Source organism: Papio anubis, chromosome 3 (genome assembly GCF_008728515.1).
Source record: "Papio anubis isolate 15944 chromosome 3, Panubis1.0, whole genome shotgun sequence".
Classification (NCBI taxonomy): Eukaryota; Metazoa; Chordata; class Mammalia; order Primates; family Cercopithecidae; genus Papio; species Papio anubis.
Genome location: NC_044978.1, coordinates 94,176,521 through 94,204,413, shown reverse-complemented (window position 1 = coordinate 94,204,413; position 27,893 = coordinate 94,176,521). Strand labels below are relative to the sequence as shown.

The window sequence follows — 27,893 nt, the reverse complement described above, 5'->3', positions numbered from 1 at the left end:
GGGATATATCCTGGGACTAACTAGTCTTGAGACAAAGGATGAGAGGAAATTGTAATTATATAGATCACAGAAATTACACTTGTAGGAGGCCTGAGAGATCATCAGATTCAACCCTTCCCTTTACCAGTGAGATAATTAGGAAAATGCAGGGCATTGAAAATGAGTGAGTGTCGTTTGGTAGTTGGATAGGTTAGTGGAGAGGGCCAGCTTGCAGGTAGCATGTGAGAAAAAATGGTCATAACAGGCAACATAATTCCTCTGAAGATAGCAGGCTGTCGTGAAGTTTGTGTGTTCAGATGCCGGTTGTCTCCATCTAATAGCAATAATTATCACTTTCCTTCAGACCGGCCTCTGCCCTGGCTCCCTCTGCTCTTCTGGTTCCTGCCCAAGCACCTCTTGTGCTTTTCTTCTTTTCTCAAACTTATGTCCTCCCTATACTTTCCTCTATTGATCCAAAATACCCTTTAAGATCCATGGTCGCCGGGCGCGGTGGCTCAAGCCTGTAATCCCAGCACTTTGGGAGGCCGAGACGGGCGGATCACGAGGTCAGAAGATCGAGACCATCCTGGCTAACACGGTGAAACCCCGTCTCTACTAAAAAATACAAAAAACTAGCTGGGCGAGGTGGCGGGCGCCTGTAGTCCCAGCTACTCGGGAGGCTGAGGCAGGAGAATGGCGTGAACCCGGGAGGCGGAGCTTGCAGTGAGCTGAGATCCGGCCACTGCACTCCAGCCTGGGCGGAAGAGCGACCCCCCCTCAAAAAAAAAAAAAAAAAAAAAAAAAAAAAGATCCATGGTCACTCCAGAAGTCTGTCTATGACCATGGCACTGTTACTAGACTTATCATACTTTCTCATGGAATCTATTATTCGTGAATCCACATACATCTTCTAAAACTCTGCTTATATTCAGGGTATACCACCTCTCATGGCAAAGCATCCTATGGATTCTGCCCTTTGTGAGAGGGAACTTATCACTTAGTTCTTTTTCACTAATATATAAAGTTGAAGTCCAGGCTAAAAAGAATCATGAATATAACATCAATATTTTGCATGGCTTACTTAGCAGTTCTTTTGGATATAAGGCCAGGCATGCTGGCATGTCCTTGTAGTCCCAACTACATGGGAGGCTGGGATGGGAGGATCACCTGATCCTAGGAAGTCGAGGCTGCAGTGAGCTATGATCATACCACTGCATTCCAGCCTGGGAGACAGAGAGAGACCCTGTCTCAAAAAAAAGATAATCAATTAAAAACTTAAGCTTAGCATCAGGAGAGATGACAAGGAGATACCTGCCTTCCCAATTTACCAGACAGGTAAGTTATAATTCCTAGAAACGTGAGAGAGCTGTTACATATACATGAAATCCGCTAGCTGCATTGTGAAACACAAATCACAGTTCTGCTTTTTGAACCAAGGTAGAAATCATGAATTTTTCATAAGGAAAGAAAATGACAACTAAAGAAAACAAAAGCCAACAACAATAAGAACAAACTATGGGTCCTGGGACAGCTAGAGTAGTGTTACTCATCTGAAAAGCAGACCCATCTTACCCCACGGTGATGGTGGTCAGTGGGGCATATGCGTGGGGAGGGCGTGGAATTTTAATTGGGCCAGACCTATTGTAGAAATGTTATTGAAGGTATTGGAGCCATTGGAACAGACTCTCTTCAATGGGAACCGGGAGCCATACAATCCTGCCTGTTTGTCACGCTGGTTCTCTGCATCCTCATGAGTTTTCATTTCTCCAGATTGCAATCCCACAACAGAGCATCGCTGCGGGGATGGGCGTTGCATTGCCATGGAGTGGGTGTGTGATGGTGACCACGACTGTGTGGATAAGTCCGACGAGGTCAACTGCTGTGAGTGCTCTGAGGACATTTGTTTTGCTTATTTTTCCATTTCTGGTTCTCTAGGCTGTACTCAAGGTTGAGGACTGTACTTAAGACTCACTATATACACAGCATTCCAAGGGAAAGATTCTTATACTTTGGTTTTGCCTGTAAAGATCACCGAGTGGTGGGATGACAATAGCAATGGAGTGTATCTGACTTCCACACCTCGCCCCGCAAAACTCCAAGCTTCATTTGGCTGATCTAGCCAAGTGGGTGTCTGTTTTCTCTCTCATTGCTCCATATGTCTCTTTTGTGCTTCTGTGACTTTGTCAAGGGTGATGCTCTGCCCACAGAATGGGGGACTTTTCTTCTGCACACAATATATGAGTAGTTAAGCTTCCCTGCAGGAGTGCCCTAACATGTTCTCAGGGGACTTTTGTGGAAAAACATGGAAAGAATCACCAGAGAGAAGAGAGACTTTAATGTTCATATGATGATACACAGAGAGAGCATAATAGGCCGGGCATGGTGGCTCACGCCTGTAGTCTCAGCACTTTGGGAGGCAGAGGTGGGTGAATCACCTGAGGTCAGGAGTTCAAGACCAACCTGGCCAACAGTCTCTACTAAAAATACAAAAATTAGCTGGGCGTGGTGGCAGGTGCCTGTAGTCCCAGCTACTCAGGAGGCTGAGGCAGGAGAATCGCTTGAACCAGGGAGGTGTAGATTACAGTGAGCCAAGATCAAGCCATTGCCCTCCAGCCTGGGTGACAGAGTGAAACTCCATCTTAAAAAAAAAAAAAAAAAAAAAAGAGACAGAGAGAGAACGTAGTGATAATATAAATTTATAGACTGTCGTGTTTCTTAGTGAATGAAAATCTTCAGAGAGTTGTTATACTTCAAACTAATAACAAGTATGGTTATTAACACTTTTTCCCCCTAGAAAATATAATATACCCATTAGAGAATAATATACACGATTGAATAGAAGCTGTCAGGTGTTAAGAGAGAATGCAGTTGACCTGAAAGAGTTAATGTGATACGTTCTTTTGCATATTTAATTATACTTTTCATTTCATCTTTTTGTGCCTAGTAAAAGTTAAGAAAGTTGATTTTATATATAAGATTGAATATTTAATTGGCTTATAATTTGAGGCAAAAATAGAAATGTGGATTACATATTTTTTATTTTGACATAAGAAAAGTCATATAAAAAGTCACAATGTGTGGCTCTCCTCTTCCCTAAAATGGATTTGAAGTGGAATGTCCTCCGAGTCCTTGCTTAGTGGACACAGTGGAACAGAGTGGACTGTATCTCACTAGATCTTGGAGAAGCAAGGACGTGGTGCTCAGATAGAACACTTCTGGTGTGGAGCCTTGACTCAAGAAAAGAGAGGTCGTAATATTAGTAAGTCAGTGAAGGCTAAGGTCATATGATCCACAGGTTTCCGATACTCTAAAAGACAATAGGTATAGACTTTAGAAAACCCATAGGAATTGGAAGGTTAATGGATATTAGGCCATCCCTTTCAAATGTCAGTTGTCATAAACAAGTGTTGAAGTGTTTATTAGGTGTTAGTTACTATGCGAGTTCTTTCCCATATACTATTTTGTTGGCTTATGAGGTTAAGTAGGTAAATAATGAAATATTCGGACTGGGAGTCCAAAAAGCTTGCCTTCACATTCTGGCTGTAGCTCTTAGTCATGGGACTTTGAGCAAGTACTATGCTCTGTAAACTTTAGTTTCTCATCTGTAAAACGAAGATGATAATATCTACTTTACAAGATTTATGTGAGAATTTGAGATTATGTACACAGTGCAGTTAGCACAGCTCTTGCCATATAATGAACCCTTTACAAATTGTCGTTTTTATTAGTAAGTAGGATCATGATACTTCCATCACTGAAAACAATCACGCAGTTCTCAAGAAAAAGTTAATTTTTGGTAAGTGCTGTTCAATGAGGCAGGAAAAATTCTAGAAATAAAATCAATGATATGTTCATTTGTGTATGCAGAACACCCTGTTTCTTAGCGATGCCTGGTAAATGGCTATTGTTTATTTGATGTGCAGATTGAGAGAGAAGAATTAATAAATAAAGTGAATATTGTTCTGACCCTTCCTAGCCTGTCACAGCCAGGGTCTGGTGGAATGCAGAAATGGACAATGTATCCCCAGCACATTTCAATGTGATGGCGACGAGGACTGCAAGGATGGGAGTGATGAGGAGAACTGCAGTGGCAGTAAGTGTGTCCCACCACCCCAGAACGTTCTTTTACTCGTGGTCCTCTGCTTGGGAACAAAGAAAAATATTTGAAGTTGCTTAAGTAGGATTCCCATGTAAATAATCCCAGCTTGCCTAACACAGTGGTTCTCACAGCCTAGTCAGCCAGGAAATGCTTTCTTGTGCTAAACATAATTCTCAAGCAACTTACACTGAAAATCATTCCTCAGGTGAGACACCTGACAGCATGGTCAAATTCACTTAACTGTTCTATGGGAAAAACCGTGATAAAGAGAGAAGTTTAGTGGATAGCATCCAATTAAATCAGATTAGATTCCGGTGAGAAGAAATTGACTTCTGAAAGGAAATGCAATGGCTTCCTAAAGTAATCATGTTCAGAGAAGCAGTTTAATGCCTCTTATTACCAAGCAATACACTTTAAAAGGATTTTATATCTGTGTGTGAATCTCAAAAAGAAAAAGTAGGTCCAATAAATTGTTTTTTAAATGTAATTTATGTCTATCAGAAAAGAAAGTTCTACACAGATTGTTTTAAGCTCTAATATGTGTGGAAGCTTCTCAGTAGGGGCTGGGTAAGAATATCCCTAGACTCAAAAATCACATTTGTGTATCCTACACAGGCACAGCCTAGTTGTTAAGTACATGGTTGTTGCAGCCCTGATACCCAGGATCAAGCCTCGGTCTACTATGGTGATTTTTGGCAAGATACTTACAACCCGTATAGGTCTTGGTTTGTGTGTCTGTACACTCAGAATAGTGATAACTACTTCATAGTGATGGCACATGGTGAAAACTCAATATATGTGAGCTTTTATTACATGGCTATTACATTAAAGCATATCTTGTGCTGTGTATATTCATAATCAGCCAATGAGACTGGTCACCTATCGGTAAATTAGTTTTGTCATAATGCGTATTGATCATTAGAATAACTTTAATGGAAAAGTGCCCAAGATCTAAAGGGAGAGCTTTTCAATCACAGACTTATTACATAAAAATAATATATAAAGAGCGTTTGTTTTACCAGTTTTTAAATTCAGAAGGAATACCTTTATTAAACGTAATTTATTGTGTGCGTATCAACTGAGCACTTCCCTTTGCATCAAACTCTTCTTCCTTTCTGTATAATTCAACTCTGAAATAATTTTGGATTTTTCATGATGAAATGGCAGACTTTGTAGATTATTTCCTTACATGTGTGAGCTGTAAGAAAGTCATATGATAAAATAGATTTAAAAGTAAAATTTTAGTATCTTTATATTGTTTAATTAATTCAACTTAAAAAATGCATATTGTGGTGTTTATGTGTGGCCATCCCCTGGGAATTCAGTGGCAAGCAAAACAGCTGATGGGGCTTGCAGACTCCTGGGGAACATAGGCATGCTACGTATTATTATGCAGGTCAGTGTCTAGCCATGCAGCAACAGAGGCTAAGAAGGGAAATTCAGGGTGCTTGGATGCCGTTAATAGTGGGCATGCCCTGGTAAAGCACCTCAGACAAAAATTCACTGAGGAAGAGATCCGGGAGCTCAGACCTGAAAGATGAGTGGGGTTAACCAAGAGGAATGGGGCTTGAAAAAGCAACTGAGACACAAGGCATCGGTTGACCAAAATTCCTGAGGTGGGAAGGTGCTAGGCATGTGTAGGAGGACCTTGAGAGAAGGCAGACTATTGTGATTAGAGAGCTGAGAACGAAAGGGGGCCTGGTACTAAATACTATGTAATTGTCAGCATGGGTTGCAGGCTTGTTCTCTAGACAGGGCTGGGAAGGGAAGGAGGGGCTGCTTCTCCTGAAACTTTGGGTCCTGCTGAAGAGTTAGGCCTTTGAAACTCTTCAGGCTCTGTCCCTGCCTACCTTTCTCATCTCTCTCACCCCCTTTCTCAGTGGTTGAAGCTCCAGTTACTTTGACCTGTGCACCTCCATATTCTAGGCCTTTTGCATGTGGTGTTTCTCAGTTTGGGAAACCCATCCTTTCCTCTTATCATGACTTGGAAAAGTCCTTTGAGAAACTTCCCCACACTGGTCTCATTGACTTCTATTGCTCTTTAAATGTATTTTAGCTGGGCGTGGTAGCACATGCCTATAATCCCAACACTTTGGGTGGCCGAGGCAGGAGAATTACTTGAGACCAGGAGTTTGAGGCTAGCCTGGGCAATATAACGAGACCCCCATCTCTATGAAAAAAATAAATAAATAAAAATAAATATGTCTTCCATAAAGCAGTGATCACACAGCATCAGAAGGTTTTGTTCAGGATCATACCTCTTATCAGAGCACAAGTCACTTCCAAGGAGGTATCATGCCATTTTGTCTTTTAATGCTTAGTGCCTAGCTGGTCACATAGATTGTCACGTGGCAGGCACTTAATATTTCCCAAAATAATGAATGCATGATGTCAATAAAATCTCCTTAAGAGCCTAAATTCACAGAAATTGTTTAGATTTGCTTTGAGAAAAAATTTTGACCCTGATGACATTAAAAAAAGAGTGACATCTCTTTTCTGCAAGGCTGTGGTATATTATTTTGCATACTAGTGGTACTGGAAAGGATAAATATTCCAGTGTAAGAAACATTGTCTTAGAATTATAGATAAGAATGATTATATATACACATATGCTATTATTTATACTTAAAAGTGCCTTGCAAGGTTGTCTAGATTCCAGATGACATGCCTGAAGGTAATTGATCATAATGGGGGAGAGACAGAATGGACAGTAATTTATTACCTTCCCCATTTAATCTACAAATGACCAGGAAATCAATGGGAAAAGCAGTTTCCTCTCTACCTACCTTAAGGAAAAATCATTAGGGCAAACATTGATATTACTGCTGTCATTCACTTAGAAACAAGAAACTCAGTTCTCAAGTCATCACAGCTAGGCTGATGACACTTTCCAAGGACATATTGAAAATATGGGTAACAGCTGCATAACACTTGTATTATGATAAAGTATCCTTATTGTATTGGTGTTGATGCCCTACTTACTACTAGAGAAAGCATTTTACTTAGAGGGAGACTAGAATTGGGAGCAAATGAGTCTTAAACAAATGTCAATTAATATTCAGAATTTCAAGATTTTTATAACGTTCTCCCTCCCTCAAATCTCTTGAAGTTTATTTTGTAATCAAGTGTTGGCACTCATGTAAAACGAAGGCACTATTTTTTTTCCATTAAATGCAACAACCTGTTTGTAGTGTAATTTGTCTCTTATTTCTTCATTCCTATTTTGGAACACCTGGATTGTATTTAGTTACCAGAAAGCACCTATTCAACGTATGTTCAATACTTTTGGAGAAATTGGAAGGAAATTAAAGTTGTGTTATTCCTCAATTCCACCAGACATTCCTGATCCTTTAGATCCTTAGGTAAGGAATTTGCAGATGATGAAAGCCAATGTGCCTTTTCCTCCCTCTGTAGGTCAGACTCCATGTCAAGAAGGAGACCGAAGATGCCTCTACATTGCCTGCATTGATTCATGTGGTGGTAGCTCTCTCTGTGACCCGAACAACAGTCTGAATAACTGTAGTAAGTACAATAGCTGACAAATGCAATCACCACGTCAGGGGATGCACTCAGCAGTTTTCTTCTGCATTGACATTCAAATATCGAAGTCTGGAATCCCTCCAAAAAAGTGTACCTGTTTTCTTTTTCTTTTGAAAAGGTTGCATGTGGTAGCAGAAAAGAAACCAAATGGTCTTAATTAACTTCAATCAGAAACAAATGTGTCATTGTCAATGACTGTAAATTCGCATTGCTTAATATCATTACCATTACTTTCAACTCAGCATTATTTCTCTGAATTATTTTCTTGGCTCCATCTGTAGGCAGATGCTATCTTTCTTCCTTTCTAAAGCACAGCTTCAAAAATGGAAACTGTAACAAAGAAGCAAATATGAAGTTCATAGAAATAGCCACATACAATTTTGGCGGTCTGTTCTTTTTATTTGAGACACAGTCCCACTCTGTCACCCATGCTAGAGTGCAGTGGCGCCATCTTGGCTCACTGCAACCTCCGCCTTCTGGGTTCAAGTGATTCTTCTGCCTCAGCCTTCAGAGTAGCTGGGATTACAGTTGCTCAACACCCTCAGTGATCCATCTGCCTGGGCCTCCCAAAGTGCTCAGATTACAGACAGTCAGTTCTTTTAATGAAATTTATTCTCGCTTTTCCAGGAACTCTGATGACCTATAATGGTTTTGGAACCATTATGCTAATTTGTTTCGGTGACAGTGTAACAGCTCCAAATGGTGTAAACAGGTGGCTCTAAAATGACTTTCAGGAGGAGGAGTTATTTGGGGAAGACAGAATGGGCGGAAGTGAAAGAGCACCCTAGGGACTCTCCTGGGAAATTGAATCAGAAAATCCCCAGCAACTGATTTCTAGTAATGATTTCTGACTACTGGGCTCTGTTTTCATATTATACTCACTTCTTTTACATTTTCTAATGGACTTTTGGCTGTGTTTTCAGATTGGGATTAGAAATTTAGAAGCAGGTCAGTCAGCTTTCAGTTGGCAAGAGGGTATTCCTTTTTTTTTTTTTTTTTTTTTCCTGAGACAGAGTCTGGCTCTATCACCCAGGCTGGAATGCCGTGGTGCGACGTTGGCTCACTGAAACCTCCGCATCCCAGGTTCAAGCAATTCTCCTGCCTCAGCCTCCCGAGTAGCTGGGATTAGAGGCCCACACCACCACGCCCAGCTAATTTATATTTATTTTTTGGTAGAGATGGGGTTTCAACATGTTAGCCAGCCAGGTCTCAAACTCCTGACCTCAAGTGATCTACTGGCCCTACAGGAGTGAGCCACCATGCCCAGCCAGGGCATTACTTCTTAACACATGTCCTCTCAGTCCAAGGCCTTTGGAAGCTGGGATGCTGAAAGGCTCAGTCCTTGCATTTGGTACAGTTTTGCAGTCCTAATTTTACCTGGTGACCTTTCTGGGTCACTGTAGAGCTTATAGTGAGTACCTCTGTAACTGTTACGGAGTCTCAAGGGAGTGAAAAAAGGAGGCTGGGAAGGGGATGTAGGCAGGCAGCTAATTAAAAACCCAGACTGACAGGACTGACTGTGGCATTTAATAACTCTGCCTGGAAGCACATGCCCACCCCTCCTCCATTTCCCATATAAGAGAACAGTAGATATTAGTCAAACCACAAAGTCGACACACTCAAGCTGCCATTTTACTTCCTCTAAACTGATGTAAATAGAAACTGATTTAAATAGAACATACCTATAGATACGCAGTATGCACACACACACACACACACACATATAACCTATTTGGGCCACTGTTTCCATTGTTTCATTTTGCTCATCTCTCAATCTGCCGTGGAACTTTTTCAGAGCGATTTCTTTACTTCTCCTTCAGTTTGAATAGTGACAGCGTCATCTCAAAGACATGTGTTTATTATTAAAGTTTTGGGGGTTGTTTGACATGGAATGACACTTACTATTAGACTTAAAAATGCAGAAAAGGCAATGTTAGCCTGTGTCAAATTTGGGTAAGAAGTAACTGGGTGTGTGTTATCCTATTTTCTCTATATTTGAAATATTTCAAATTTTAAATATTCAAAACTATGTTGTCTCCTGTCAAAAGAATAAGTTGTAGGAAAGGCAACTGGATAACTCTTAACTCATAGACCTGACCAATATTTGTAGTGTGTACATGGTGTTCCAGGTATAGGGATGGGTGATAGGCTTTCTAGTGGTGGAGAAAGGAGACAGGCTTCTAGTTTCCTAGAAGTCACTTTTCAATGTGGGAGAACATATTGTCATCTTCCCACTCATGTATTCTACATTGTTGTTCTCTTTAAGCTCATTAAATACACTCATTTTCCCTAGTGCCTCACTGTCTCACAGCTTCCTCATTCACCATGTATATTCTTGCCAACTTCTCTCCACATATATTCAGCAAATGTTTTGCACACTCTCTCTTCTGAGTGAAAGGCACTAGGCTAGCCACTCGCTCTCATTACTCCTGTGTAATTAAAAATGGCATATGTGCCTAACTTGCAGTTGAAAGTCAAAATGTTATTCCTGATCTTTCAAAGAACTTCAAGATGATATATGCGTACTTAGGTCTCTGTAAAGACAAACCAGTGGCATCTCAGAAAATCCTTCGTACACTTGAAAATATGATTTATTACTTGAAGATGTTTACCACTATCACAGACTAGTATTACTCAGCTTCTGAGGCACAACTGAACAGTACTTTCTCAGTCTGCTCGATGCCAAAGGAAAACGTGAGTTTGGAGAATGTAGTAGATACTCGGTCTGGTGGAGACAGCTACTCAATGGAGTTGCCAGGATTCTTGTCCTTGAAGACTCTGTTTATTGACATCCCATAAAATATTATGTGATTTTCTAATGGTCCCTAAAGATATACTGGGTGGGACCCAGTCATCAGTATTTTTTAATTCTGCAGATGCCTTCAATGTATAGCCAAGGTTGAGAATGTATTGCTCTAGTGCCTATTTATGACTGGGCTGCAGGAGTATGTGAGAACTCTGAAATAGAATATGAAAAGGTTTGTGTATTCCCATGTGCATTTTTCAGTGGAGAAGCTTATTTTAAATTCACAGAAGTGCCTACAGCTTTTTAAAAAGCCTAAAAACCGCATTTCTGATGATACATAGTTTTTTCAAGAAATAGCTTTTAGCAGCCTGTGTTGCTATGTCCAGTCACAACCCAGCATCTTTAACATTTCTGTGCCATGTTGGGAGGCAAAATAACAGAGTGTCCTTGCCTTTGAGGGTAGGAGAAGGAATGCTATTCCCCTCATTCTGGTGTGGAGGGACTAATCCATCATTTCACCGTTATGCAATCCAGACAATGGGGAGAACCTGCAAAAGTGACTCCTGGGCATGTCTCTCCTGCCTCCCTGAGCCCATGCTGACCATGGCTGTGAAATTCAGGCATGGCTGTCATGTCCCAGGCCCTCTCTCAAGCCTCCCATAGTGTTCATCAACCTTTAGTTCTATGCCTACTCGTGCATTTTCCCCCCTTACTCAACACCAAGGAAGAAATGAACAGGTTTGCTTTTTGAATAATTCCCTAAGGATCTAGCAATTTCCTGCTCTCTCTTTGCAAGCTTCAGCTGGTAGGAGTAAATGGTGTAGTCATGTGGTAGAGAAGCCAATCACCGTAATGGTTACAGATTAGGAGCAAATAGTAGAGGAGAGGAATGATGTATTTACAAAAGCATCTCCATGTGCATTTTCTAATAAGTGAAAAAAAGATTGAATAGAATATTACCATTTGGTAACACATTAAATTAATGAGTGAGGGCATGGAGCATCTACAGCTGCTAACATCACAAAAAGAGGGAAATCAGAATGATGTGGCTTCTGGTGAAAGAACAGCTCAGCCACCTCTAGTCTTGCCAGTGGAATGAAGCCCAGTCCATTCCTGTTGATTCAGCTGCCACAGTTCGGAAATAGAGAGGATGGGGAACATGTTTAACTTCACCAGGAGTGTGCGATAAGCAAGATTCAGAAGCTGTTATATAGCTTACAAGTCAAATGTCTGGGTTCTTCCATAGTCAAATTATAAAGAAAAATCAAAGGAATGGAGGAGGAACCCAAAGACTATCAGAGACTTAAAAGACAGGACAAGTTTGAAAAAATGGGCAAGCCTCAATTACAATATCCAGGGGTGGTACACACTTAGGTAATACAATTGTAAAGAAGGCCGGGCGCGGTGGCTCACGCCTTTAATCTCAGCACTTTGGGAGGCCAAGGTGGGTGGATCACAAGGTCAGGAGATCGAGACCATCCTGGCTAACATGGTGAAACCCCGTCTCTACTAAAAATACAAAAAAATTAGCCGGGTGTGGTGGCGGGCACCTGTAGTCCCAGCTACTTGGGAGGCTGAGGTGGGAGAATGGCACGAACCTGGGAGGTGGAGCTTACAGTGAGCCAAGATTGTGCCACTGCACTCCAGCCTGGACAATACAGTGAGACTCCATCTCAAAAGAAAAACAAAAAAAACAAAACAACGACAACAGCAACAAAAAAAACGTAAAGAAGAACAAGGAAGTGATAACGATAAAACTCAGTAGTTACTTTGTGGGAAAATGAGACGGTTGAGATAAGACGAGATATATGGAAGGTTTCTGCAGTATCTTTCTGAGTTCAGTTTCTTGACCTGGGAGGTAGTTATAAGGATGTTCACCTTAAAATAATATCAAACTATTAAAAATAATAATGTTAAAGAGGCATTTAGAGTTTGAGGCAAAGATGAATTTTTGAACATGATTATATATGCTGCTAGATGTAGAAAAGTCATATTTTTCATGTAAATGACCATCATTTAATACATGATTTCTAGTAACTTCAGAGTATCACATCATAAGGATATAACACCATTGAGTTAACAATCCCATCGTTAGGTCGAATTGAATGAATCTTGTTTCAGACTTTTAGAGGTGGAATACCATTGAGATTCCATCAGGATTTTTTTTTTTTTTTGACAGATCTTTATTAGACCTCATCTGTGTTCAGGACACTGTACTGGGTACTACATCAAACTTACATCAGAAACACAGTTCTGCCGCCTTAAAATATCCTCACATTTGTGATGTGATCTCCCTCTAGTGGCGATTGTAAATCAGGCTCAAACAGTGAGCCTAATGCTTAAGATAAAAAAGGTTATTGATATCATAAATCATAGAATTTGGGGTTGACAGGTATATTGAGAGTTTATCTTGCTTAGCATTCTGTGAAGAATGCCTTTGAAGGAATAAAACTCAAGATCCAATAAACCTTAACACATTCAATAAAGATCTCCAGAATAATGTATGGTCATTACTTAATCCTTTCCTCTTCCTTGGCTCCTAAACACTTAAAGTTGTATCTTAACCCAAATCAAAAGTGATACATTCTCCACATATAAGAAAGAGAAAAATTATTCATGTGATGTATTCTATTAATAATCTTCAATGAAATACATCAATAAAAAGTTAAACCTTGATGGGGTGGTAGAGAAAGAAAGAAAGGGAGGGTATACCCAAGGAAAGAAAGGACTGCATCAAAAATATCTGTAAGTGTACCAACTGTATAAAATTTTAAGTATATTAAAGATATCAGGAAAAAAGCATACAGTTAGAGATGCATGTGCTGACTTGTAAGATGGTCATGACAAATAAGCAACAAAAGCAAATTGAAGGGTGATAGGAATGGTATGCTTCTGCTTTGGCAAAAGTAAACACAAAGGCATGTATGCATAAATGTGAGCAAGGGAAAGGTATGGAAGTATTCAAAGCCTTCTGTTGGCTTGCAGGGAAGGTGACAGAAAGGGGAGTGGAAAGATGTTGAACTTTTTCTTTCTGCATCTTTGTAGTGTTTTTATCATTATGAAAAACATGCATTTTAAAATCTTGTAACAAAATATTTAAATGTTACTTCTTGTCTTAGTTCAGACTGCTATAACAAATCATTATTGCTTATAAACAACAGACATTTATTTCTCACAGTTCCAGAGGCTGTAAGTCTGAGATGAGGTTGCCAGCATGGTCAGGTTCTGGTGAGGACCCTCTTCTTGGCTGCAGATGGCCGACTTTTCACTGTATTCTCACACTATGAAAAGAGGGTGAGAGAGATCTCTGTGGTCCCTTTTATAAGGGCACTAATCCCATTCTTGGGGGCTGTACTTATAACTGAATCACCTCCCAAAGGCTCCACCTCCTAATACCACCATATTGGAGGTTAGGATTTCAACATATGAATTTTGAGGGAACACAAACATTTAGTCCATAATGTCCAACCCCTCCTTCACAAATCACAGGAAAGGATAAAGTGAACCGACCAACCCTAAACCTCTTCTGTCTACTCTTCTCTCCACTCTGACTCATCCTCAAGGTTATACCAACTTTGCAGTGTTGTGTCTTCTTCAGGAAACTGAGAGTCATATTACACTTCATCTGTCTTTTTTTCTTATCCAGCCAACGTCAGCCTCCTTATAAATATAGTATCTGTGATACCCTCAGATTCTTTAAATTAAGAAGTAGTCCTGGAGATGTTTTAGTATTTCAGCCCAGTCCTTATTGCGAATCTATTTGCACGGATATCACTTCTTAGTCAAATAATTAAATTTAATTTGAATAATCACTCTCAATAAGGCATGGGGTCTTTGGTCTGCCTGGGTGAATTTTACCAGGACACTTACTTGCTTGCCTCTCCCCTCAGGGAATGTGGCACATCTACTGCAAACAGAGAGAGAGCTGGGAGCCTCTCTGCTATATTCCCCCAAAGCTGCCCAAACCACATTTATCCTTGGAGGGAGTGTTAGTCTGTTTTCATACTGCTGATAAAGACATACCCGAGACTGGGCAATTTACCAAAGAAAGAGGTTTAATGGACTTACAGTCCCATGTGGCTAGGGAGGCCTCACAATCATGGTGGAAGGTGAAAGCCATGTCTCACATGGTGGCAGATAAGAGAAGAATGAGAGCCAAGTGACAGGGGAGACCGCTTATAAAATCATCAGATTTTGTGAGACTTATTCACTTCCATGAGAACAGTATGGGGGAGACCGCCCCCATGATACAGTGATCTCCCACTGGGTGCCTCCCGCAACACGTGGGGATTATGGGAGCTATAATTCAAGATGAGATTTGGGTGGGACACAGTCAGACCATATCAGAGGGCTTCCCAGGTCACTCTTGCTCTACCTTTTCCCTTTGGACTTCTACCATTTTGTTCAATATGTCTGTCTTAGTATGTTCAGGCTGCTACAATAAAATGCCATGGATTGGGTGGCTTAAACAACAAACATTTATTTCTCACAGTTCTGAAGGCTGGAAGTGCAGGATCAGGATGCTGGCAGACTTGGTCTCTGGTAACAGGCTGCTTCCTGGTTTGCAGACAGTTGCCCTCTTGCGTTTCCTCACATGGCTGAGAGTGAGAGCTTTAGTCTCTTCTCCTTCTTATAAGGACTTTAATCCCATATAAATGCCACCTTCATCTAGATCTCATCAAAACCTCATCACCTCCCAAAGGCCCCACCTCCAAATACTATCACATTGCAGGTTAGAGTTTCAGCATATGAATGGGGGATACACAAATGTTCAGTTCATGCAAACTCTATCCTAGCCTGTTCACATTCTACTATAGCTACCAGCACATGCATCCTTTTTCCTATCAAGATTGTGGAGTTTCTCAGTGGCAGAGACAATATTTCTCATTACTCTTACATTTACAGTGCCTAGGATAGTCCGTGATACATTTTCATCCCTTCATTCTGGCACTGTGCTAGGTGTAGACTTTGAGATCAAGAGATAAAGTCTCATTTCACAAAAATCTCAGGATTCTGTGGGGGAGGCAAGTAAGTAAATAAAGAATATGGCAGAATGCAATGAGCATATGGTGGGTATGTGCCTATGATGCTATTGCACTCAGAAGAGACTCATTCTGGAAGTAGTAATGGGAAGAGTGGTTGGCTAGGAAGGTTTCCTGGAAGAGGTATTTGTGCTGAGTCTTCCAGATCACAGAGGAATTAGCTTGGTAGGGAAGATGGGAAAGGGTTAATTCAGGCAGCAGGTGCTGTATGCACCTGGCAGCTAGAACCATGACCACCTTTGGGGACATAATTATGAGCATGTTATAAAAAAGGAGGTAAGAGAGGAGCAAACAGGGTGCACAAAGATATACAATTCTTAAAATATCTGGTGTCATAAGGGAATAGATTTTATTACAGCAGAGATACTGTTGATTGGATAATCACAGGCAATGAAGCTGAAAAGTCAGGCTAGGGTTGAAGTATAAAATAGCCTCAGATTTCAAGCTAAGGGATTTGGATATTGTCTCATTAGCAAGAAGTATCCAACAGATCTGAGCCTCCTCTTGCCCTGAAATCTTGTAGCCTTATATTTAAGCACATTGACCAACAATAAAACATATAGACAGAAGTTATCTAATTGCCTATTTAGTCAAATTCATTAATTAGTTTAGTGACAGTGAAGATGATGGGGCTGTCCTATTTTAGTAGTAATGAGTAAATCAGAAGAAGATGAATTGGAGTCAATAAAAGGAATGATGAAAGAGAGTCATCTTTATATAAGATGAGCCAAGGGAAAAAATAAGGAAGGACTTTCTAAAGCATGATATTGTCACAGTGTTAGCAACTACATATGCAGAAATGAATCTTAGTTGCTGGGGCACTTCACTAATCAACTTACTTATTTTCTTTTTTTTTTTTTTTTTTAAATTTATTTATTATTATTATACTTTAAGTTGTAGGGTACATGTGCATAACGTGCAGGTTTGTTACATATGTATACTTGTGCCATGTTGGTCTGCTGCACCCATCAACTCGTCATTTACATCAGGTATAACTCCCAATGCAATCCCTCCCCCCTCCCCCGTCCCCATGATAGGCCCCGGTGTGTGATGTTCCCCTTCCTGAGTCCAAGTGATCTCATTGTTCAGTTCCCACCTATGAGTGAGAACATGCGGTGTTTGGTTTTCTGTTCTTGTGATAGTTTGCTAAGAATGATGGTTTCCAGCTGCATCCATGTCCCTACAAAGGACGCAAACTCATCCTTTTTTATGGCTGCATAGTATTCCATGGTGTATATGTGCCACATTTTCTTAATCCAATCTGTCATTGATGGACATTTGGGTTGATTCCAAGTCTTTGCTATTGTGAATAGTGCTGCAATAAACATACGTGTGCATGTGTCTTTATAGCAGCATGATTTATAATCCTTTGGGTATATCCCCAGTAATGGGATGGCTGGGTCATATGGTACATCTAGTTCTAGATCCTTGAGGAATCGCCATACTGTTTTCCATAATGGTTGAACTAGTTGACAATCCCACCAACAGTGTAAAAGTGTTCCTATTTCTCCACATCCTCTCCAGCACCTGTTGTTTCCTGACTTTTTAATGATCGCCATTCTAACTGGTGTGAGATGGTATCTCATTGTGGTTTTGATTTGCATTTCTCTGATGGCCAGTGATGAAGAGCATTTTTTCATATGTCTGTTGGCTGTATGAATGTCTTCTTTTGAGAAATGTCTGTTCATATCCTTTGCCCACTTTTCGATGGGGTTGTTTGTTTTTTTCTTGTAAATTTGTTTGAGTTCTTTGTAGGTTCTGGATATTAGCCCTTTGTCAGATGAGTAGATTGCAAAAATTTTCTCCCATTCTGGAGGTTGCCTGTTCACTCTGATGGTAGTTTCTTTTGCTGTGCAGAAGCTCTTTAGTTTAATTAGATCCCATTTGTCAATTTTAGCTTTTGCTGCCGTTGCTTTTGGTGTTTTAGACATGAAGTCTTTGCCCATGCCTATGTCCTGAATGGTACTACCTAGGTTTTCCTCTAGGATTTTTATGGTGTTAGGTCTAACATTTAAGTCTCTAATCCATCTTGAATTAATTTTCGTATAAGGAGTAAGGAAAGGATCCAGTTTCAGCTTTCTACTGCTGGCTAGCCAATTTTCCCAGCACCATTTATTAAATAGGGAATCCTTTCCCCATTTCTTGTTTCTCTCAGGTTTGTCAAAGATCAGATGGCTGTAGATGTGTGGTATTATTTCTGAGGACTCTGTTCTGTTCCATTGGTCTATATCTCTGTTTTGGTACCAGTACCATGCTGTTTTGGTTACTGTAGCCTTGTAGTATAGTTTGAAGTCAGGTAGCGTGATGCCTCCAGCTTTGTTCTTTTGACTTAGGATTGTCTTGGCAATGTCGGCTCTTCTTTGGTTCCATATGAACTTTAAAGCAGTTTTTTCCAATTCTGTGAAGAAAGTCATTGGTAGCTTGATGGGGATGGCATTGAATCTATAAATTACCTTGGGCGGTATGGCCATTTTCATGATATTAATTCTTCCTATCCATGAGCATGGTATGTTCTTCCATTTGTTTGTGTCCTCTTTTATTTCACTGAGCAGTGGTTTGTAGTTCTCCTTGAAGAGGTCCTTTACATCCCTTGTAAGTTGGATTCCTAGGTATTTGATTCTCTTTGAAGCAATTGTGAATGGAAGTTCATTCCTGATTTGGCTCTCTGTTTGTCTGTTACTGGTGTATAAGAATGCTTGTGATTTTTGCACATTAATTTTGTATCCTGAGACTTTGCTGAAGTTGCTTATCAGCTTAAGGAGATTTTGGGCTGAGACAATGGGGTTTTCTAAATATACAATCATGTCATCTGCAAACAGGGACAATTTGACTTCTTCTTTTCCTAACTGAATACCCCTGATTTCTTTCTCTTGCCTAATTGCCCTAGCCAGAACTTCCAACACTATGTTGAATAGGAGTGGTGAGAGAGGGCATCCCTGTCTTGTGCCAGTTTTCAAAGGGAATTTTTCCAGTTTTTGCCCATTCAGTATGATATTGGCTGTGGGTTTGTCATAAATAGCTCTTATTATTTTGAGGTACGTTCCATCAATACCGAATTTATTGAGCGTTTTTAGCATGAAGGGCTGTTGAATTTTGTCAAAAGCCTTTTCTGCATCTATTGAGATAATCATGTGGTTCTTGTCTTTGGTTCTGTTTATATGCTGGATTATGTTTATTGATTTTCGAATGTTGAACCAGCCTTGCATCCCAGGGATGAAGCCCACTTGATCATGGTGGATAAGCTTTTTGATGTGTTGTTGAATCCGGTTTGCCAGTATTTTATTGAGGATTTTTGCATCGATGTTCATCAGGGATATTGGTCTAAAATTCTCTTTTTTTGTTGTGTCTCTGCCAGGCTTTGGTATCAGGATGATGTTGGCCTCATAAAATGAGTTAGGGAGGATTCCCTCTTTTTCTATTGATTGGAATAGTTTCAGAAGGAATGGTACCAACTCCTCCTTATACCTCTGGTAGAATTCAGCTGTGAATCCATCTGGTCCTGGACTTTTTTTGGTTGGTAGGCTATTAATTATTGCCTCAATTTCAGAGCCTACTATTGGTCTATTCAGGGATTCAACTTCTTCCTGGTTTAGTCTTGGAAGAGTGTAAGTGTCCAGGAAATTATCCATTTCTTCTAGGTTTTCCAGTTTATTTGCGTAGAGGTGTTTATAGTATTCTCTGATGGTAGTTTGTATTTCTGTGGGGTCGGTGGTGATATCCCCTTTATCATTTTTAATTGCGTCGATTTGATTCTTCTCTCTTTTCTTCTTTATTAGTCTTGCTAGTGGTCTGTCAATTTTGTTGATCTTTTCAAAAAACCAACTCCTGGATTCATTGATTTTTTGGAGGGTTTTTTGTGTCTCTATCTCCTTCAGTTCTGCTCTGATCTTAGTTATTTCTTGCCTTCTGCTAGCTTTGGAATGTGTTTGCTCTTGCTTCTCTAGTTCTTTTAATTGCGATGTTAGAGTGTCAATTTTTGATCTTTCCTGCTTTCTCTTGTGGGCATTCAGTGCTATAAATTTCCCTCTACACACTGCTTTAAATGTGTCCCAGAGATTCTGGTATGTTGTATCTTTGTTCTCATTGGTTTCAAAGAACATCTTCATTTCTGCCTTCATTTCGTTATGTACCCAGTAGTCATTCAGGAGCAGGTTGTTCAGTTTCCATGTAGTTGAGCGGTTTTGATTGAGTTTCTTAGTCCTGAGTTCTAGTTTGATTGCACTGTGGTCTGAGAGACAGTTTGTTATAATTTCTGTTCTTGTACATTTGCTGAGGAGTGCTTTACTTCCAATTATATGGTCAATTTTGGAGTAAGTACGATGTGGTGCTGAGAAGAATGTATATTCTGTTGATTTGGGGTGGAGAGTTCTATAGATGTCTATTAGGTCTGCTTGCTGCAGAGATGAGTTCAATTCCTGGATATCCTTGTTAACTTTCTGTCTTGTTGATCTGTCTAATGTTGACAGTGGAGTGTTGAAGTCTCCCATTATTATTGTATGGGAGTCTAAGTCTCTTTGTAAGTCTCTAAGGACTTGCTTTATGAATCTGGGTGCTCCTGTATTGGGTGCATATATATTTAGGATAGTTAGCTCTTCCTGTTGAATTGATCCCTTGACCATTATGTAATGGCCTTCTTTGTCTCTTTTGATCTTTGATGGTTTAAAGTCTGTTTTATCAGAGACTAGGATTGCAACCCCTGCTTTTTTTTGTTCTCCATTTGCTTGGTAAATCTTCCTCCATCCCTTTATTTTGAGCCTATGTATGTCTCTGCGTGTGAGATGGGTCTCCTGAATACAGCAGACTGATGGGTCTTGACTCTTTATCCAGTTTGCCAGTCTGTGTCTTTTAATTGGAGCATTTAGTCCATTTACATTTAAGGTTAAGATTGTTATGTGTGAACTTGATCCTGCCATTATGATATTAACTGGTTATTTTGCTCGTTAGTTGATGCAGTTTCTTCCTAGCCTCGATGGTCTTTACATTTTGGCATGTTTTTGCCATGGCTGGTACCGGTTGTTCCTTTCCATGTTGAGTGCTTCCTTCAGGGTCTCTTGTAAGGCAGGCCTGGTGGTGACAAAATCTCTAAGCATTTGCTTATCTGTAAAGCATTTTATTTCTCCTTCACTTATGAAACTTAGTTTGGCTGGATATGAAATTCTGGGTTTAAAATTCTTTTCTTTAAGAATGTTGAATATTGGCCCCCACACTCTTCTGGCTTGGAGAGTTTCTGCCGAGAGATCTGCTGTGAGTCTGATGGGCTTCCCTTTGTGGGTAACCCGACCTTTCTCTCTGGCTGCCCTTAAGATTTTTTCCTTCATTTCAACTTTGGTGAATCTGGCAATTATGTGTCTTGGAGTTGCTCTTCTCGAGGAGTATCTTTGTGGCGTTCTCTGTATTTCCTGGATTTGAATGTTGGCCTGCCCTACTAGGTTGGGGAAGTTCTCCTGGATGATATCCTGAAGAGTGTTTTCCAACTTGGTTCCATTTTCCCCCTCACTTTCAGGCACCCCAATCAGACGGAGATTTGGTCTTTTTACATAATCCCATACTTCTTGCAGGCTTTGTTCATTTCTTTTTCTTCTTTTTTCTTTTGGTTTCTCTTCTCGCTTCATTTCATTCATTTGATCCTCAATCGCTGATACTCTTTCTTCCAGTTGATCGAGTCGGTTACTGAAGCTTGTGCATTTGTCATGTATTTCTCGTGTCATGGTTTTCATCTCTTTCATTTCGTTTATGACCTTCTCTGCATTAATTAGTCTAGCCGTCAATTCTTCCACTTTTTTTTCAAGATTTTTAGTTTCTTTGCGCTGGGTACGTAATTCCTCCTTTAGCTCTGAGAAATTTGATGGACTGAAGCCTTCTTCTCTCATCTCGTCAAAGTCATTCTCCGTCCAGCTTTGATCCGTTGCTGGCGATGAGCTGCGCTCCTTTGCCGGGGGAGATGCGCTCTTATTTTTTGAATTTCCAGCTTTTCTGCCCTGCTTTTTCCCCATCTTTGTGGTTTTATCTGCCTCTGGTCTTTGATGATGGTGATGTACTGATGGGGTTTTGGTGTAGGTGTCCTTCCTGTTTGATAGTTTTCCTTCTAACAGTCAGGACCCTCAGCTGTAGGTCTGTTGGAGATTGCTTGAGGTCCACTCCAGACCCTGTTTGCCTGGGTGTCAGCAGCAGAGGCTGCAGAAGATAGAATATTTCTGAACAGCGAGTGTACCTGTCTGACTCTTGCTTTGGAAGCTTCCTCTCAGGGGTGTACTCCACCCTGTGAGGTGTGGGGTGTCAGACTGCCCCTAGTGGGGGATGTCTCCCAGTTAGGCTACTCAGGGGTCAGGGACCCACTTCAGCAGGCAGTCTGTCCCTTCTCAGATCTCAACCTCCGTGTTGGGAGATCCACTGCTCTCTTCAAAGCTGTCAGACAGAGTCGTTTGCGTCTGCAGAGGTATCTGCTGCTTTTTTGTTGTTGTTGTTGTTGTTGTTGTTGTTGTGTAGCTGTGCCCTGTCCCCAGAGGTGGAGTCTACAGAGACAGGCAGGTTTCCTTGAGCTGCTGTGAGCTCCACCCAGTTCGAGCTTCCCAGCAGCTTTGTTTACCTACTTAAGCCTCAGCAATGGCGGGCGCCCCTCCCCCAGCCTCGCTGCTGCCTTGCTGTTAGATCACAGACTGCTGTGCTAGCAATGAGGGAGGCTCCGTGGGCGTGGGACCCTCCCGGCCAGGTGTGGGATATGATCTCCTGGTGTGCCTGTTTGCTTAAAGCGCAATATTGGGGTGGGAGTTACCCGATTTTCCAGGTGTTGTGTGTCTCAGTTCCCCTGGCTAGGAAAAGGGATTCCCTTCCCCCTTGCGCTTCCCAGGGGAGGCGATGCCTCGCCCTGCTTCAGCTCTTGCTGGTCGGGCTGCAGCAGCTGACCAGCACCGATCGTCCGGCACTCCCCAGTGAGATGAACCCAGTACCTCAGTTGAAAATGCAGAAATCACCGGTCTTCTGTGTCGCTTGCGCTGGGAGTTGGAGACTGGAGCTGTTCCTATTCGGCCATCTTCTGTACCCAGCTCTGAACTTACTTATTTTCAATACCCATAAAAAATGTTGTATACTACTGGCATTCTAGTCTTAGCTACTCTAAAGAAAGAATAAAATAGATTTCAACTTTGTAAAACTTAAAGAAGTTGTTTTTATATGTGAAATTTAAAAATATTTGTATGTATGTTTCTTTGTTAGGTCAATGTGAACCAATTACGTTGGAACTCTGCATGAATTTGCCGTACAACAGTACAAGTTATCCAAATTACCTTGGCCACAGGACTCAAAAGGAAGCATCCATCAGCTGGGAGTCTTCTCTTTTCCCTGCACTTGTTCAAACCAACTGTTATAAATACCTCATGTTCTTTGCTTGCACCATTTTGGTACCAAAGTGTGATGTGAATACAGGCCAGCGTATCCCCCCTTGCAGGTAATATGATGGGATCTCCCCCAGTCCCTTATTTTGCCTCAGAGAGAACCAAGGGGTGAAGACTTAGTTGAATTTGGACAAAGTAAATTTCCCTAAGGAGCTCTGCCTTTAACAAATACTTCATATTTAACAAGTGAGACAAAGAAGTATAAGTTGTAAAATGAATATTTGAGTCAGAATTCATTAACAAAGTACCAAACAAGAGAGGTATGAACATCCTTTGATGATAGTTTATATGTTTTAGTCAAATAAATTCAGAGGTATTTCATTCTGTTGTATCAAAAAGTATTTTTTAAAAAGCTATGTTAGTAGAAAAGGGATATATCTGCCTCTTTTTCTGGCAACATTGATGTGTTTAAAATGCTGCACTCTGACCCCACTTGTTAGAGATATGACACAAGACATTGCGCCAGCCTCACAGATTGGACAGGGATGGACATTGCTGACATTTCTCTGCCTGTTTGAATGAAATAAGATGCACTATTTCAAGAGTGCAGCTTGGACTTTGAATATGAGTGATATTCTGGTGTCAAGAGTATTATTCCAGAGTCCATATTTGAGTTCAAATCTTGACCCTTCTCTAGTTTCTGGGTAGCCCTTAGACAGATTCCTGAGTCTCTCTCAGCCTCAGTTCCTTTACATGTACAATAAAGGATAGTAATGGTTGTTGGATTGTATTGTTTTGAGATCAAATGAATGTAAAGGGCTTCTGATTCATTGTAGTGAACCCTGAATGGACAATAGCTATGATGATAGCACAGGAACACAATAGCTTCTTGGCAGTCTGTCCCTTTGCTGTGCCATGTGGTAGGCATTGTAGTTAGAGGGTTTGCATATACAAGATGACTCTCAGAAGTGAGTTACTACTCTCTTCAGTGCTGTTTTCCCTCAAGGGGTGGGTATACAAATGTGCTGGCCTAAATGTGAGTAGCAACTGCAGAAACCATATGTTGGGATCAGAAGTCATACAGAGTTTTTTTTGTGTGTTTTTTGTTTTTTTAAAGCAGTACTATTAATATAGTGGACAGAAGAGAAAACAATAAATTATATGCTGAATACCAAATGGATGACAAAGTAAGGGCATCTATAGAGACAGGACAGGAAATAATAAAATTTCAAAATGACTTGGGGGACTGAACAAATTATACCAATAGAGAGAATAAAACTAAATATTAGCTGGTGTAGAAATAATTCTGAAAATTTCTAAGTACTTTTAAAAGTATAAAACATCTACCAATTTTATGTTAAAAAGCTGTTTCTAAATCTTACTTCACTTTTGCTAAGCAAGGTCAGTGATAGTGAATAATTTCCTATTAATAGTGCTTAACAATTTCTGGCATTTGACTTTCTTTTCATATGTAGATAAAAATTTCCCTAAAGCAACACTTTCTGCTGTAAATGGAAATGTGAATTTATATCCAGATATAATTTATAATTTCAGGGCTTAAGTTCCATATTAAAATGCCTAAGATAAGCATGATCGTGAAGTGTTGTTCAATCAAAATTTTGGTAAATTTCTTTTAGATAACTTTATTTCTTTTTTTCAGGTTCACCCATACATCTTTCATTTTCAGTGTCTATCACTGTGAATTTTATATTTTGATATTTGTTTATAAGAAATTTTTGAATAATATGCTAATAAGCGCATAAAGTGATACGTAGTTGCTTTTGCCTGCTTTTGCTAGGTCTGTTTATTAATTTTAACATTGAATATTTTAGCTATGAGACTGAAAAATCTGACATTATCAAGTCCTTACAATGGGCTAAATACTTGAGGATTGTTAGGAGTGTACTCAAAATAACCCTTTGAGTGAGGTGTGTATCATCAGAGGTGCTGCCTACGGCTGGGCACTATAAGGACTATGATAAGAACAGCGCCCCCTGGAGTTGTGCTGCTGTGTATTGTTGTAATTTCCATTTTACGGAAAAAAATAGGAAGTGGTAGAGTCAGGCACTATACAGTCTTCTGTATAAATATGACTAATTTAAAATAGCAGCCACAATTGAGTTACATACATTTTTTATAAATCTGCAACAAAGCTAGTTAGTTCAACAGACAGTTATCAACTATTGAACTTTCCATCTTTCCTGACCTAACATAGGAATACCACGGCTTTATCTTTACCCCAAATTCCTGGTGTTGAGTTATGCTGAGCTTTGTCCAGACTTAAACCTAGAAAGAATTTTCTCTGAAACTTCCTCATTTGATTGTTACACTTTCTCTACCAGTTTTGGGCAAGACTGGAGCTGGCCTTTCTGGAAGATCTGTCTCCCATTTTACCTTAAAAATGAGAACTTGGTTGAATTAATGTACAAAATTTGAAACTTTTGAGACGTAAGCATGCATTTGAGTCCATTAAGAGAGTATTGGCCTAGGAACTTACTTTGGTTAGGTTTTTTTTTTTTTTTTTAAACTATGTAACTAATTTCTTAGTACTATATTGAGACAAAAATCATAATTTTTTCCATAAGAAGTAAAAAAAGAAGTAAAGAAATCTTCTGTGAGGCACGCTGATACCTTAACCTAAAAATATTCTGGGGATAAAAGACATAACACCCCTGAAAGTGCATGATACAATAGTTAGTATATCATTTCTTTAAAACAAAAAACAAACACTTTAACTGACTCGAGCTCAACATAAGTGGGTTTGAGAGGAGTCCTAAGTTTTTCAACAATATTGATGGAAGCTGAAGTAAGGGAGACAATGCCTTAGGCAAGCTAGGGTGGCACATGAGATGGCTCACAGGGCTGGTCTGCAGAGGGGGAGATCTCTGAGGATGAGGTTGATGAATAGATTCAGTGACTTTGGTGGCAAACTATCCAAAGTGATGTTGGAGACTTCCCTGTTTGGAACAAAAGGTTGGAGAATGTGTCTGCTTCAAAGACAGAAGAGAGAATGAGAAAGGCAATGTGGAGAAGGGAATCTGTGTCCTGGAAACATCTTTAGAGCTATTTCTGCAATAAAGTTTCTTCTGGTGAAAGTGTGGTGCTGGAATGTATACTCTTTACAGAGATATTACTTGTTTTGGTTTCCCAAATACCTATCATATATATGTGCATCTTTTATATCCATACACCCACTATACATGCCACACACACAGAATTTAAAACTTGACATAAATTCATAACATCTGTCTCAGATGGAGCTAATTCTGCTTCTAATGTTTTGTTTTTCTTGTTCATCTAGAGCATTGTGTGAGCACTCCAAAGAACGCTGTGAGTCTGTTCTTGGGATTGTGGGCCTACAGTGGCCTGAAGACACAGATTGCAGTCAATTTCCAGAGGAAAATTCAGACAATCAAACCTGCCTGATGCCTGATGAATATGTGGAAGGTTAATTTTAAAATTAATTACAGCGGGGTATTTAACATGGATGAACATGTTAGCTACCTTTTCAACTTCTTCTATTTATGGTTTCTTGTTTGTTTGTTTTCTATTTAGTGGCCAATCAGGCTGCTTAGGTGAGTGAATTTGTGAACTTGACTGCATTGAAGAATTCGGCACCCGTCTGTTAGATATTGCATTCATTTTAAAAATGAAGTCATTTGCTATTTCTATTCTTTTATTTTTGTGGGTACATAGCAGGTGTATATATGTATGGGGTACCTAAAATATTTTGATACAGACACACAATGCATAATAATCACATCAGGTAAATGGGGTATCCATCACCCCAAACATTTATCCTTTCTTTGTGTTACAAACAATTTTAGTTATTTTTAAACGTACAACAAATTATTGTTGACTCTAGTCACTCTGTTGTGCTGTCAAATACTAGATCTTATTCATTCTATCTAACTATATTTCTGTACCAATTAACCAATCCTGCTTTCCCCCACCACTACCCTTCGCAGACATGGGCAACCATTGCTCTACTTTCTATCACCATGACTTCAATTGTTTTAATTTTCAGCTCCCACAAATAAGTGAGAACATAAGAAGTTTGTATTTCTGTGCCTGGCTTATTTTACGTAACACAATGACGTCTTCTTTCATCCATGTTGTTGCAAACGACAGGCTCTCATTCTTTTTTAAGGCTGAATCATACTCAATTGCATATATGTTTCTTTATCCATTCATCTTTTCATGGACATTTGGGTTGCTTCCAAATCTTGGCTATTGTGAATAGTGCTGCAACAAACATGGGAGTGCAGATATCTCTTCTACATACTGGTTTCCTTTCTTTTAGGTATATACCTAGCAGTGGGATTGCTGGGTCATATAGTAGGTCTACTTTTAGTTTTTTGAGAAGCCTCCAAATTGTTCTCCCTAATAGTTGCACTAATTTGAATTCTCACCAATAGTGGGTGAGGATCCCCTTTTCTTGACATCCTTGCTAGCATTTGTTATTGTCTGTCTTTTGGATATAAGAGATTTTAATTTGGGTGAGATGATATCTCATTGTAGTTTTGATTTGCGTTTATCTGATAGTCAGTGATGTTGAGCACCTTTTCATATACCTGTTTGTCATTTGTATGTCTTCTTTTGAGATATGTTTATTCAGATATTTTGTCCATTTTTAAATCAGATTACTAGTCTTTTTTTTCTATAGAGTTGTTTGAGCATTTTATATATTCTGGTTATTAATCCCTTATCGTATAGATATTTTGCAAATATTTTCTCCCATTCTGTGGGTTGTCTCTTTACTTTACTTTGCTTTGCAGAAGCTTTTAACTTTATGTAATCCCATTTGTCCATTTTTTGCTTTGGTTGTCTGTGTTCATGCAATATCACATAAGAAATTTTGTGCAGTCCAGTGTACTGGAAAGTTTCCCCAATGTTTTCTTCTAGTAGTTTCATAGTTTGAAGTTGTAGGTTTAAGTCTTTATTCATTTTGATTTGATTTTTGTATATGGCAAGAGATTGGGGTCTAATCTCATTCTTCTGCATATGAATATCCAGTTTTCTCAGCACCATTCATTGAAGAGACTGTCCTTTCCCTAGTATATGTTCTTGAAACCTTTGTTGAAAATGAATTCACTGTAGATGTATGAGTTCTTTTCTCAGTTTTCTCTTCTGTTCCCTTGGCCTATGTGTCTGTT

At 39.8% G+C, this 27,893-nt stretch overlaps 1 protein-coding gene across 2 annotated transcripts in view; it reads left to right on the top strand.

The window, feature by feature from the left end:
• CORIN (corin, serine peptidase) overlaps positions 1–27,893 on the top strand; it is a 279,582-nt gene that overhangs the window by 182,715 nt on the left and 68,974 nt on the right. For both annotated transcript variants that reach the window (XM_021938640.2, XM_021938639.2), the window contains exons 8-12: positions 1,750–1,860; positions 3,956–4,072; positions 7,493–7,600; positions 22,619–22,850; positions 26,039–26,184. In XM_021938640.2, coding sequence (XP_021794332.2) covers positions 1,750–1,860; positions 3,956–4,072; positions 7,493–7,600; positions 22,619–22,850; positions 26,039–26,184 — 714 coding nt within the window. The remainder of the gene's footprint in view (positions 1–1,749; positions 1,861–3,955; positions 4,073–7,492; positions 7,601–22,618; positions 22,851–26,038; positions 26,185–27,893) is intronic.